A 14,578-nucleotide genomic window follows, 5' to 3' on the forward strand; every position below is an offset into this window, starting at 1 on the left:
TACTGCCTGCCAAAAGAAGGTTCGACACAATATTAGAAGGTACTTCATGACTTAGTCACCTCAAAGTATAGCGTAACGCCGACCTCCGTACTATAACGTACGACCCTTGTATACGGACATCATCTGTCAAGGAGTTCGAGTAATTTCTTTTTGTGAAAAAGTGTATAAAATCTCATTGACCACCATTCATCCCAGAAAGGATTAATATTGTTTTAGAAGAGTACGATAACCCTGTTGTCGTTGTTGTTGTTGTTGTTGTGATCTTCAGTCCTGAGACTGATTTGATGCAGCTCTCCATGCTACTCTATCCTGTGCAAGCTTCTTCATCTCCCAGTACCTACTGCAACCTACATCCTTCTGAATCTGCTTGGTGTATTCATCTCTTCGTCTCCCTCTACGATTTTTACCCTCCACGCTGCCCTCCAATGCTAAATTAGTGATCCCTTGATGCCTCAGAACATGTCCTACCAACCGATCCCTTCTTCTAGTCAAGTTGTGCCACAAACGTCTCTTCTCCCCAATCCTATTGAATACCTCCTCATTAGTTATGTGATCTACCCATCTAATCTTCAGCATTCTTCTGTAGCACCACATTTCGAAAGCTTCTATTCTCGTCTTGTCCAAACTATTTATCGTCCATGTTTCACTTCCATACATGGCTACACTCCATACAAATACTTCCAGAAACGACTTCCTGACATTTAGATCTATGCTCGATGTTAACAAATTTCTCTTCTTCAGAAACGCTTTCCTTGCCATTGCCAGTCTACATTTTATATCCTCTCTACTTCGACCATCATCAGTTATTTTGCTCCCCAAATAGCAAAACTCCTTTACTACTTTAAGTGTCTCATTTCCTAATCTAATTCCCTCAGCATCACCCGACTTAATTCGACTACATTCCATTATCCTCGTTTTGCTTTTGTTGATGTTCATCTTATATCCTCCTTTCAAGACACTATCCATTCCGTTCAACTGCTCTTCCAAGTCCTTCGCCGTCTCTGACAGAATCACAATGTCATCGGCGAACCTCAAAGTTTTTACTTCTTCTCCATGGATTTTAATACCTACCCCGAATTTTTCTTTTGTTTCCTTCACTGCTTGCTCGATATACAGATGGAATAACGTCGGGGAGAGGCTACAACCCTGTCTCACTCCCTTCTCAACCACTGCTTCCCTTTCATGCCCCTCAACTCTTATAACTGCATTTGGTTTCTATACAAATTGTAAATAGCCTTTCGCTCCCTCTATTTTACCCCTGCCACCTTCAGAATTTGAAAGAGAGTGTTCCAGTCAACATTGTCAAAAGCTTTCTCTAAGTCAACAAATGCCAGAAACGTAGGTTTGCCTTTCCTTAATCTAGCTTCTAAGATAAGTCGTAGGGTCAGTATTGCCTCACGAATTATCTTAGAAGCTAGATTAAGGAAAGGCAAACCTACGTTTCTGGCATTTGTTGACTTAGAGAAAGCTTTTGACAATGTTGACTGGAACCCTACACCACATGAATAAGTGTTCGTATTTTGTGCATCCGCAGTGGCTTGGTGACAGGTGCCAGTGTAGTGGTTTTGGGACCAGAAAAATAATGCAATACGCAGTACGCGCGGCTTTGTACAAATCGAGAATGGCCAAATACATGACCGGAGGGTAAGAAGATGGCCGTGGTTCTATTCGCAGTGAGGCCTTCTAGATGCACGCACCGGTTAGAAGTGCCACGTGTAGTACGAAGCTCCGCCTAAGCCCCGCCTTCTTCTCCAGTGGCAGAGTGTGAGTAGTTCAAGAGGGACGGAATGCGGTCGGCATTATTCAGGGGCGGTGGTGCGTGAGCGGGGGTGGTGGGGATTGGAGGGCTGGGGGAGGGGGAGGGAAGGCCATCTGAATTTCAAAGGCCCGCCTAGCGGGATTGCTAGCGCTTCGCACAATGGCGATGGCCGTGGGATCAACCAGACCTCCGAGACTGACTCACCGCTACCGCCACCAGCCTCAGACTGTTACAGCAGCCAGCATCTGGTCAGGCGGGCGTGCAACTAGAGATGGAGTTTACCGCTGTAACAACCGGTTCTCGGTAGCATCGCTTTATTCTCAGCACCTGTTTAACCGGACTATTAAAACCGCTCAGAATGACCGGTTTTCTGAGATAACCAGTTTGCAGTTTTTTGATCCCATTATTTCTTGTGCTAGACGTAGAGGTTGCACGAAGACTGAAAAATTTTGACTCCCTCAGTTTCAAGATACATAGAATCAAAATATCAAATTAAATAGGCAAATAAAAATGAAAAACTAGTCTCTCCACCATTCGCTGTTTTTCTGAAAAAGTGATAAGTGGTTGACTACGACAAAAAGAAACACCAGTAATCTCCTATTGATTCTAATTTTTTAAAACTGCTCAAAAATAACGTTGTAATCGGGGATTATACCATTATTTGGACACTAAGAATAGTCAGTGCTATAGGGTGAAAACTGAGCTTCAAGAATTCTGTTTTTCGTGTTAATTTGTCCGTTTTCAAGGGCTACAAGCATATGAAGACATATTATGTAGACACAGCCAGCAGACCAGCTTTTTTCTATGTCTTTTGTTGAATACGAATGAACTCTTATGTTTTCTCCTTAAACTATATCCCAAGTTTGTTGTAGCAATTCCTGCTTTTAATCTTTAAAAGCAAATGGAACATAGTACTTCATCGATGTCGCACTATTGTAAAATACTTCCAGACTAGGGATGGTGCCGTTATGTAATAAAACTGATGACCGATGACGACAAAGAGGATCTATCATATAGATCAGATAGGAAAGGTCTTTCACACTATGAGTGCGCGCGTACCTGCTAATAAGCCACGCCACGAGGTAACGGATGCTCTATTGTCCATACAATGTTGCAGCAATTCTAATGCAATGCGTCTCTGTCGCTGTAGTTATTAAAATAGCTCTCTAGCTTTTCCCATTTTCTATAATAACGTAATATTTCAAAGAAATGCAAATTTTATGAATAAAAATTAGTCGTTCTTCAAAAAAGGTTCGTTTGAAAACGAAAAATTTTAGCATTGTTGCTATGACTAATTGATATTTCGGTTTTTTTACCCGCTTATTAGTAGAAGAATAAATTCATCTGTTACAACCGAGACCAAACAAATACCGGAAAGTTCCGGTTAATCAGAACTAAAACACGGTATCGGTTTGAAATGGTCGTTTTTTCCCATCCTTACGTGCAAAGCGTCACGGCTTCCGTTCTATACGTGTTGCTACCCCGTCGTAACGGCGATAAACATATCCAGGGAATGTCGATTTAAGTTATTTTTAGCCTTGTAAGCCCTTACGTAGCATAATTATGTGCTACATCCAACTTTTATTTGTTTTCTAACTCACGAAATAAACTACACTCGCTCTGGCCGACTGCAGCGTGTACTTTATATTACGTGGTTACTGTGTATCGTTTGTGTTCCTTTCTACAAACTTCCAATAGGTAGCAGCATCTGCTCGAAAAAAGCTATTTATCTAGAAATAGAACTCACTTCTGTTTAAGACACGAAATTACTGGCTGCGAGCAAGCATTGACTGAAATTAAAGTGGAAAATTGAAAATTTGTTCCGGACCAGAATTCGAATCCGAGTCTCCCGTTCACTACGTAGATACTCTCACCACTTAGTGGTCATTGCATGTGCACAGACTAGCCAAGTGCGCCTCCTGTCAGACCACAATTCTCAACTTATTGCTCACCACTAATGTAAAGCCTCTTGCCCGTTAAACTCGTTCATTATTCGTGGCATTTCGTCGATTCCCGTAAGAGTTGGAGCCTATCGTGCTTCTGCACTGAAGAGAGCACTGGCCGGCCTATATCTGTTTATATACAGGGTGATTATAATTAAAGTTAAACTTTCAAACCGCTGTAGAAATAACACCACTGGTCAGAATGACGTCTAATTGCAGCGGAATATTATCGGAGAAGGGGGAAAACGTATGGCAGAAGAACAATAAATAGTTACAAAATGTAGCAATAGATAGCACTTTAGGCATCATAATTTAATAGTGGTCGACTACAAATGACAAAGAATCATACAACAGTGCCTAAGGTGTACGTTTGACGTTAACAAACTGTACTACTGAGTGTGCATGGGTGTACAGGCGTGATACCGTTAGTTACGTAAGCCCATCCACCACAGCAAGATCATATCACATCGGATGGGAAAAATCGGTTTTTAATTGTCCTAAGCCCAAAAGCCGCATAAAAAGCATCAATCACATCGGTTTTAATTTTCATGAGGTCAAAAACCGCATAAAAAGCATCAATCAAAATCAAGTCGGATTATTAATTTCCGTGTGACGCGTGAAACATGTTCAATATGCTGTCCACCGTTTTCTGCAACAAACTGAAATCGGGAAACAGCGTGTTCCACAACTGATCGAAATTTTTCCAGGGTCACGTTCAGAATGTGTTGCGCAGCTAAGTGTGCAGTCGGAACACTGAACACAGCATCTTTCAGGTAGCCCCACAGCCAGAAGTCACACGGATTAAGATCAGGTGATCTCGACGGCCAGTCTGTAGGGAAATGGCGGCTGATAATTCTAGAATTCCCGAAAAGGCGCATCAGCAGCTGCTTAACTGGATTTGTAATGTGCGGAGGTGCGCCATCTTGTATAAAAATGATCCATCCACACATCCACGCTGTTGGAGAGCTGGAATGACGTGATTGCGCAAAAGACACTCACAGCGCTTGACAGTGACGGTACAGGTAACAGGTCCGGAAGCACCTGTCTCTTCGAAAAAATATGACCCTATGATAAATGATGCCGTAAACCCGCACCACACAGCGAAAGTTTCAGGGTAAAGTAGTACTGGTTGATTTGCGTGTGGATTTTCCGTTGCCCATATTCGACAATTCTGTGTATTGACATATCTTATCAGATTGAAGTGGGCTTCGCCTGTCCACAAAATCTTCCACGGCCAATCATTGTCCACTTCCTTGCGAACAAGAAGTTCTAAAGCAAAGGTCTCTCTTGCTGGCAGGTCAACAGGAAGCAACTCGAGCACATGGGTAATTCTGAATGGATACAAAGAAGGGTGTTTCGTACGATTTTGGGCACCGTGCTCACGGGTATGTCCAATGTTCGGCCAATTCTCGGTGCACTACACGTTTGCACACCACCACTCGTCTCCTCCTGCATTGCTGTAGCCACTGCTTCCACTCAAGTCGAATCAATTCGTTTCCTCCCTCTACCAGGTTGCACACCAAAGGAACCCGCCTTTTCGAATTTCCGAATCATTTCCTCCAGACCCACGGCAGTCATCGGACCAACGCCTTTTTTCAAACCCTTCATTGTCCGGAACTTCTGCAGAGCGACGTGTGCACAGTCATCATTCTTGTATTACAGCTTTACAAGCAGAGCGCGATCCTGCATTGAGACAGTCATGGCGAACGTCGCAGACGCGAAAGGAGGAAAAGCCGTGTACCCAGCGTGTTTATACCACCTTCAATGGGTCATGCGCGTGGCAGGTGTTTTCATTTACGTATTCTGATACATACAATGCCATTTATTGATCAATTTCACATTTTTTTCTGCTACACGTTTTCCCCCTTCTCCGATAATATTCCGTTGCGATTTGACGTCATTCTGACCAGTGGCATCATTTCTACAGCATTTTCAAAGTTTAACTTCAATTATAATCACCCTGTATATATATAGTACCGAGCGAGTTGGCACAGTGTTTAGCACACTAGACTCGTTTTCGGGAGGACGGCGGGTGCGACAGTTTAATGAAGGCAGAACGTCGTGTGACAACAAACCGAAACAACCTCGGGCTCGCACAAGCCGGTCTGACGACATGATCGAGAAAGTGGAGAGAATTGTTTTGGGGGATCGCCGAATGACTGTTGAACAGATCGCCTCCAGAGTTGGCATTGCTGTGGGTTCTGTGCACACAATCCCGCATGACGACCTGAAAATGCGAAAAGTGTCATCCAGGTGGGTGCCACGAATGCTGACGGACGACCACATGGCTGCCTGTGTGGCATGTTGTCAAGCAATGTTGACGCGCAACGACAGCATGAATGGGACTTTCTTTCCGTCGGTTGTGACGATGGATGAGACGTGGATGCCATTTTTCAATCCAGAAACAAAGCGCCAGTCAGCTCAATGGAAGCACACAGATTCACCGCCACCAAAAAAATTTCGGGTAACCGCCAGTGCTGAAAAAATGTTGGTGACAATGTTCTGGGACAGCGAGGGCGTAATCCTTACCCATTGCGTTCCAAAGGGCACTACGGTAACAGGTGCATCCTACGAAAATGTTTTGAAGAACAAATTCCTTCCTGCACTGCAACAAAAACGTCGGGGAATGGCTGCGCGTGTGCTGCTTCACGAAGACAACGCACCCGCACATCGAGCTAACGTTAAGCAACAGTTTCTTCGTGATAACAACTTTGAAGTGATTCCTCATGCTCCCTACTCACCTGACCTGGCTCCTAGTGACTTTTGGCTTTTTTCAACAATGAAAGACACTCTCCGTTGCCGCACATTCACCAGCCGTGGTGCTATTGCCTCAGCGATTTTCCAGTGGTCAAAACAGACTCCTAAAGAAGCCTTCGCCGTTGCCATGGAATCATGGCGTCAGCGTTGTGAAAAATGTGTACATCTGCAGGGCGATTACGTCGAGAAGTAACGCCAGTTTCATCGATTTCGGGTGAGTAGTTACTTAGAAAAAAAATCGGAGGCCTTAGAACTTGAATGCACCTCGTACTTGTGTTACGGTGCTACAGTTTTATTATAAGATCACACCTCTTCAATTTTGTCAGTAATTACCTATATAAGATAGACAGCCTACATGAGACCAAGTGACCAGGTCTCCAGTATTAAAAAAAACCCAGGCTCAGAGTAACTTCCTTGCAGACATCCAGATTCACAACACTTCTGAGAGAAATGTTATTTCGTCCTAGAGTCAGCCAACATAGCTGTGAGTGGCGACACCATACACATTTACACCTTTAATTTAAATTAATATTTGATTATTTTAAAGGTGCAGCAAGAAATACTAATGAAGTCATATATGAAAATTCGTGTTACTGAAGATAATAGACCATCAAAAAGAAAAGTATTTCTCATTTACTAGTTTCGCCTAACATTAACCCTCTATGGACAGAATTATTATCTAATAGAGAACAATAACATCTAAGTGCTATATATGTGTTACTTATGGTTCACAATGAACGTATTTTGATTAACAGTGCTAGTAGTCATGATTGCATAAAGGGTGTTTCAAAAATAGTACAAGTACCGATGTTTCGAATTCATATATTTATTAAACTTTTGAAGCTTGGGACACACATTTACGAATTTCTCAAGTTTAGATTACAGTTGTTCAATACCTCCTCTACTAGCGACACGAACAGAATCACATCGATACTCGAACCCAAACTCGAATAAGCGTATCCATCCTCATTGATCTTATGGTAAGACCCGGTTCTTCAGCTCTTCTAGGTTCTATGGTAGCGTTGGTACATAGACGTTGTCCTTAAGGAAACCCCACGGGAAGAAGTCACGGAGCGTGAAATCCGGTGATGGCGGGGTCCAGCTGAAAAGCGTCAAGTCGTCGGCTGTTTGACGACCAACCCAACGGCTCGACAGAGTTTCATTCAGATATTCACGCAATTGGGGACTACAGTGAAGAGACGCCCCATCTCGTAAAAATGACGTTCTCGTTCAGCCTCGGAATCAACCACTTTTGTAATAAAGCAAGATATTGCTGCTCGTTACCCGTGTTTCCATCAAAGAAAGATTGGTCGTCAGCAGATGAGTGGAATATCGCACCAAACACATTGACTTTGAGTAAATGTCGTACATGTTCACTGTGCGCTTGAGAATTCTGTAGAAATCAAATTTGAAAATTATGTTTGTTTACTTTCCCCACTAAGGCGGAAAGTCGCTTCACCACTGAACATGATGCGTTGTGCGAAAATGTCATTGTCGATAGCGTTCTGAAGCTTATCACAAAATGGCACACGTCTGCGCTTGTCGTTATGACGCAGAGTCTGCAATAACAGCTGTAACTTGTACGGATTCATAACCAACCAACGTCTCAAAATACGCCAAATTCTTGTTGTAGGCAGTTACTGAATTCGTGCGACATTTTCATCGGAAACACGAGGGCGGCCAGGGCCCTTTCCTTTACATACACATCCTGTGTCTAAACGCTGTCAAAAGTATCTGCGAATGTTCCATCCATTCGGAGCATCAGTTTGGTACCTCCGCCTGAAAAGTCTTTGCACAGTAACCACGATATTACACTTCGCAAACTCGAGAACAGAAAATGACTACTGCTGGGGAACAGCCATTTTGCAGCATGTGACGGTAACAATGCAAACAGAAGACTACTGACACCTAGCGGCAGTAACTATAAACTATAGCCTACATTGTATTTGTTCCTCCAATAACCGAGCCATGGCGCAGCGATTGATAGTCTTGACAACTGAATACTTACAAGGGAACTTCCACACAACTTCTTCCTGTTTTCTCGATTGATCTGTGTTCAGTTTTTCAAGGCCTATCCCTGTGCCAACTTATAACTAAATCTGAGAGGGGTGCGATGGGGAGCTTCCGTTATTAGTAATACGTATTTTCGTTTTTAAATACCCTTTATTTTGCAGCATTAAATATTTTTTACAGTAGAAATTTAAGGATACTGATGAATTAAATGTCTGATTCTGAATAAATACGGATACACTTTCCTTACATGAAAATACACCAGAATTTAGTGGCCTGTGTGGTCCCTATTCTTTGTGGAAGTCCACCAAATAGTTCCCTCTTTTGTCGATGCGAAAATGAGCATTGCACTTTTCGCAGACAGCCGGTGGACTTCACCTGCTGTTCGGCATTTTGCACCCACCTCTCTTCTCAGTTACAGCCGACCAACGCCCAACACTATCCTAGTGAACAACTTAACTCTATAAGCAGAGCTGTACCGAGCGGCCGGTGAAATAGGCACTCGCCGTGGCGCAGACACGAAAGGGACGTATAAACTGACCAAAAAAAGAAAAAGAAAGACGGTTTAGAGGTACGTGAGGTTCCCTAACCCTCTGTTCCTGTCTTCTGTGTACGAGAGGAAGCGTATCCATCAGCCCACGACTGTAAAGCCACATTGTTGCCAGTAGTTCATTTCGTCCAAGTAGCATCAGAAGGAAATTACAACTGCCCGAACCAGTGTTGGCAACTCTCCAAAAAGAATTAACCTAAATGTGATTACGAAACAATCCAGAAAAGAGCTGAAATAAAACTTGGTGTACTGTTGTGCATTTTAATGTTTGCAATATTTGTACTGTGTAAGGTATTTAAGTAAGGGAGTGACGTACTCGTGTGTATACGAACATGCAGTAAGGTACATATTGTTATAAAATTCCAAGAATATGAAGAACAATTTGATCAGATTTTGTACAGAGACAAACCAAAATGTAATCATCACTGATATTATTTTGATGCAATTTCCATTTTACTTTGGAATCTAGTTTTTGAAAAAAATTTTACTCGTATTTGTTCATGTCGTGTATGTAACTCAGTTCAAAGCAACTTCAGAAAATAACTGTTCCACTGGATTTTGCATCATATCTTAAATGCTTGTATGAGATTTCATTTCTGTGGCTTTAACAGCCAGAGATAAAATGGTAGATATTCAAAAATATAAAGCTACTGGGAAGCACAAAAGGATAGAGGTGTGTCTTGACATCTCATTAAAGAAATTATTTCTGGATGCACTTGTATTTCGAATGCAGATATAACAATGTGAGATTTTATTTCTGTGACATGCATATAAAATATCAGACCACTTTTAAAAAAACCCTAATATCAGTCCATTTTTAAAAAATCCTGATATTTTACACAAAAGTGTATTTAAATAAACACATGCATGTCAATTTCTTCCGCATAAGTTTCTTTTTCTCACAAAAAATGTAAATAATTCTCTTCCTAGGTACTTACAAACCAAACCTCAAAATATCTGTACTGAACAGAAGTTTGATTTTCGCCTCCTCAGTTCAGTCGCTGGCACATTGTTTATTTTGCAACTGTGGAGCATATGACTTCTGATTCATCCTACATAAATGAAAGTCCTACATTATTGTGAACTGCCAAACTTTTTGATGTTAATTATGCTGCAACAGCGTTTCCCATAAGGTTCTCAACTATTTTACTTCATTGTTAAGTTTTTGGTTTTGTGTCTGTGTATGCTGACGTGTCCAGAACACAAACAAATATAGTTTTCGTTTGCCTTGTCGTGCTTTTTAATTCTGTCGAATAATACATTTTCATGGGATATTAAAATGTGTTTTTAAGTCATAGCTCAACACAAATAATTTTCCTTTAATCAATGTGGATTTTGATACTTTCATGTAGTCTAGAAAAAAAAGCTGGGAAAGAAGCCAAATGATTGTGAAAACTGTCATTCTTCTGGACCCAGCCAAATCACTCATTTGGCAGCTAAATAGCATTAAAAAGAAGCCGGAATTGCCTCTAAGCAAGCTGATTTGGCAACACTGGCCCGAACAGACATTTATCGCTAACTTGCTGTATGTGACAACACTGTAGTTTGTTCACACAGCTGCCGTCTACACAGCTCGCTTATCTTTAACAATGGAGTCATTTTTGCTATTTCGATACGGTATTGTAGCATCACAAGGTCGGCGAACTGGTGCTGAAGCAAATATTCTACTTGACCAAAGGATTCGCAGTTTTGCGGATTTTTACCGAATGAAATCTGGAGCGAGACTGTTTCAGCTAGAGTGCTTCACAGTATTTGATAGAATAATAACTGAAATGAAAACCGATCTCACATATTACACACCGTTAAATCTTACCTTAATTTCCTCTCCAGTAACAAATTAACTGAAAACTCTGAATCTCATCTTGAAAACTGTGCAGGTGATTTTGGTGTGAAAAGTAGCAGAGATGTTGATGCAGCGGAGTTAGTTAACGATATAACTTCACTGAAGTTTTAGGTGAATGAACTGATACGGATTCTCATTTGCATACATATTTTCTTTTTTTTAAGGTCTGGGTTATGTGGTACTTACCCAGATATCGAAATAACTATGAGGAGATTTATGACAACGCTACTGACTGCAGCATCTTGTGAACTCAGCTCCACCAAAGTAAAGGTGTTAAAAATGTACTTAAGGTCGAGAATGATTGGCAGTAGATTGTCAGATCTCATCGACAGAATACGACTCTGCTGCCACACGCCACTTCAAAGACATAATCAATAAATCACATACGCTCCAGGTAAATATAAAGTCAAATTGTAATAACACGATTCCTGCAACGGGGTATTTCCTCAAACCATTTTCTTTTATTTCTAATTAATAATTTATGCTGTATCAATGATTTATGAAGAACAAATCTAATTTGTTCTTTATTATCATTTTACTGACACCAGTCCATATTAGTTGCTTTAAACAAGAAGATATAGATTTTATTTTACTCTCACTTCGGAAAGTAAACTGCGTTTCGATTTTTCTCCACGGTACTGCTACGATCGCAGTTCCGCTCAGGCGCAGTAGTTTCTATGGTTCAAGCAGAACGAAATGACGCCATTTCTAAATCGCTCCGTATTGTGTGTCGTTCATAGTGATTGTTTATAACGGCACAGTTGATTGAAAATGCCGCTGCGTGTGAACTGAGATCTATGATTCGTTTTCTGAATGCTAATAACGTTAAACCAAGAGACATTCATTGTCAAATCTGCGAGGTTTTACGGAGAAAATGCACTGAGTGCTTCAATGGTGAGAAGATGTATTCGACAATTTAAGGCAGGGCGTGATCAAATGCATGACGAAGAACGAGGTGGGCGCCCACCTGTGGTCTCTAATGAACCGTTTAGTGCAATCACGTAGGTTTACTGTTAATGTTATTGCTCGTCAACGTCCACAATTTTCACGAACAGTAATTTACAAGATCGTTACTGGAAAAACTTAGGTTTCGTAAACTTTATGTGCTTTGGGTGCCTTAACTTCTTAGGGCAACAAGCGAAGAAATACATGAACGTACACCATGCTATGAGAAATTCCTGGAAAATTACGGGGGCTGTGGTGAAAAGTAGTGTAGTTGTTACAGATTTTTGTGAAATGAACTGCTTTCTTTATCTGTTTTCGATTCCTTTTTATTGCCCAACGGAACTAGAACTTACTTTCCGAACTACCCTCGTACTTTAGACAATTTGTAATTCATTTAGTACCATGATACGTTTAAATTGTCGTGTCCAACATTTTTCATCTGTATAGTTTATTTAGGTAATGCTTTTCAATGCTCCCTCACTTTTACTGAATCTACTTACAAAATTTAGTAAACATAAATCTGCGTAGAAAAAACTGCAGCAAAGGCAGGTTTAGTTGGTGGGAAAGGGGGGGGGGGAGACGGGTGGAGGGAGTTGCAGCTTCGGCTGTTCCACTCAGGGTCACAGGATCACCTCAGTACAGCTCTGCAAGGAAACCCCGGATCCAGAGGTCTTCCCATCGGTGAGGTACAGAACATGCAATGCGCTCGCTGCAGCATCGAGTTGGACTCCACTGGCTCCCTTGCAAATTAGGTTACCCCAGCGGGAGTCCCACATTTCTCGAAAGCTCTATCGACGCCGTAGCTAACAAGGTACACGAATTTCAGTAGAGAGGTAAAGATAGAGAGAGAGAGAGAGAGAGAGAGAGAGAGAGAGAGAGAGAGAGAGAGAGAGAGCAGGTCTTACTGGGAACCCGGACAACTGTAAGATATGCGTTTCCAAGCAAAACCTACCTGACAGACCTCAAATCATTACGTTTTCGTTTCAGAAACACTTACTCAAGCGAAAGCTTCCTCAAACGACGAGCTCCTACGAAGACGAATCTTTCCACTCGTTGAAATACTTGTACAAATTAACAGAATAAACATTTATCCCACATAACGACATTATCTGGTAACAAGTATCTGCAAACCTGTTAGTGGACATTAATACGCGGCATGTCCACCCTTCGGACGGGTTGAACTCTGCTGATAACACTTGCAGTGGGGTGTCTGTATGTCTGTGGGCGAATGGCAACACACTCGCCCTCCAGAGCACAAAACAGTTAAGGTAGTGATGTTGGTCGCTAGGGTCTGGAGCTAAGTCGACGTTCTGACTCATCCCAAATTTGTTGCAGTGGGTTCTGCTTCAGGCCAGGCCAGTTCATTTCAGGAATTTTATTGTCCATAAAATTTTACTATCCATAAACCATTGTGTTGTAAATGCGTCCGGGACGGTCGCGGGGTTGAAAGGACGGAAAGCGCAGCGGGACCCGCGGAGAGGCCCGCAACAAACAACACAACGGGAGAAGACGGACACGACCAACGAAAGACAGAACGAACAACAGCAAGATTGAACAACGGAGTCACAGGAAACCTAACAAACACGTCCACAGAACAAGTAAGTAAGCTGTCTAACGCGAGGCGATGTGTCCACGGACGTACGCGAGATTAGACTGGCTGGCTGAGCGAGAGGCAGGCGCTTGAGTACTCTACCGGGGGCGCCGCTAATGGCCGCTGGAACCACGTGTTCCACTGTGGCGCCCTCACACTAAAAGCGGGCCAGGAGGCGCGCGCCGCCACAGCTTACGGCGCGATGGTGCAGAGACCTCTAGGGGTCTTCGACGTCCAGGATGTCTGGCGCAGATTCAAATACCGCGGCGCGCGGTACCAGAGGTTGCTTCACAGGTGCTGCTTTATGTAGGGTACCCTGTCGTACTGATAACAAACAATAATCGTCTCAAAACTGTTCCTCTACTGTGCCCAGTAAAGGATGCTGCAAAATATTGTCATAGCCTTCCGTACTTAGCGTTTTCTTAAGCACAATAAGGGGAGTGCACCCTCACCGCGAGAAACATCCCTATACCGTTTACGACGTCCTTCGTATGCCACTGTTAACACTACACAGGCATTCGGCAACCAAAAGCTTGTCAGATGATACAGCGTGTTCCATCACTCCAAATCACACTGTCCAGTGACACCGCTCTTTCCACCTCCTCCAGCGTCGCTTAGCGTCCACTATACGGTGTGAGTTTCCAACTACTGCCACCTACAATAACTCCGAAAATATGATAGAAGCTGAAAAGTTTATGGAACAACGGGACCCATAATATGACGTTGGTTTTTTGTTGCTAGATGCGGTCGCGTAAAAGATATGAAGGTCAACTTCGTTTTTTTTTTAATAGTTTGGTACTTATTTTCTGATAGCGGCTATCGAGACGAATCCAATGACGTGTAACAGTAAGGTCTTTGAAGGTCAACGAATGTCAAACAAGAGACATGATTGCCCTTCTACAGAAGGTGTTCGAAACTATCACCATTGGTATCAATGCAGTCCTGCAATTTTCTTATTGAGTGGCATTCCTTATCACTTCGGCATTTATCAAAGAACATGCTCTGACAATTCTCTCTCGTATATTGTGCAAATAGTAAATATTCGCAGAATACGGCGTATCCATCTAACATGCCACTGACATGTAAACACCATTCGACGGTTTCGCATTATAACACTAATAGGAACGGTAAGACTAGTATCGTCGAATCAAGCGAATGTGAATATGGAAATGGAAATGCC

The 14,578-nt window shown here is 42.3% G+C and overlaps 1 protein-coding gene across 1 annotated transcript in view; it reads left to right on the forward strand.

The window, feature by feature from the left end:
* The first annotated feature begins 1,918 nt into the window (after positions 1 to 1,918).
* LOC124613441 (transient receptor potential cation channel trpm) overlaps positions 1,919 to 14,578 on the forward strand; it is a 205,034-nt gene continuing 192,374 nt past the window's right edge. Inside the window, exon 1 of the mRNA XM_047142142.1 lies at positions 1,919 to 2,055. Coding sequence (XP_046998098.1) covers positions 1,919 to 2,055 — 137 coding nt within the window. The remainder of the gene's footprint in view (positions 2,056 to 14,578) is intronic.

This window comes from Schistocerca americana, chromosome 4 (assembly GCF_021461395.2).
Source record: "Schistocerca americana isolate TAMUIC-IGC-003095 chromosome 4, iqSchAmer2.1, whole genome shotgun sequence".
In the NCBI taxonomy this organism is placed as follows: Eukaryota; Metazoa; Arthropoda; class Insecta; order Orthoptera; family Acrididae; genus Schistocerca; species Schistocerca americana.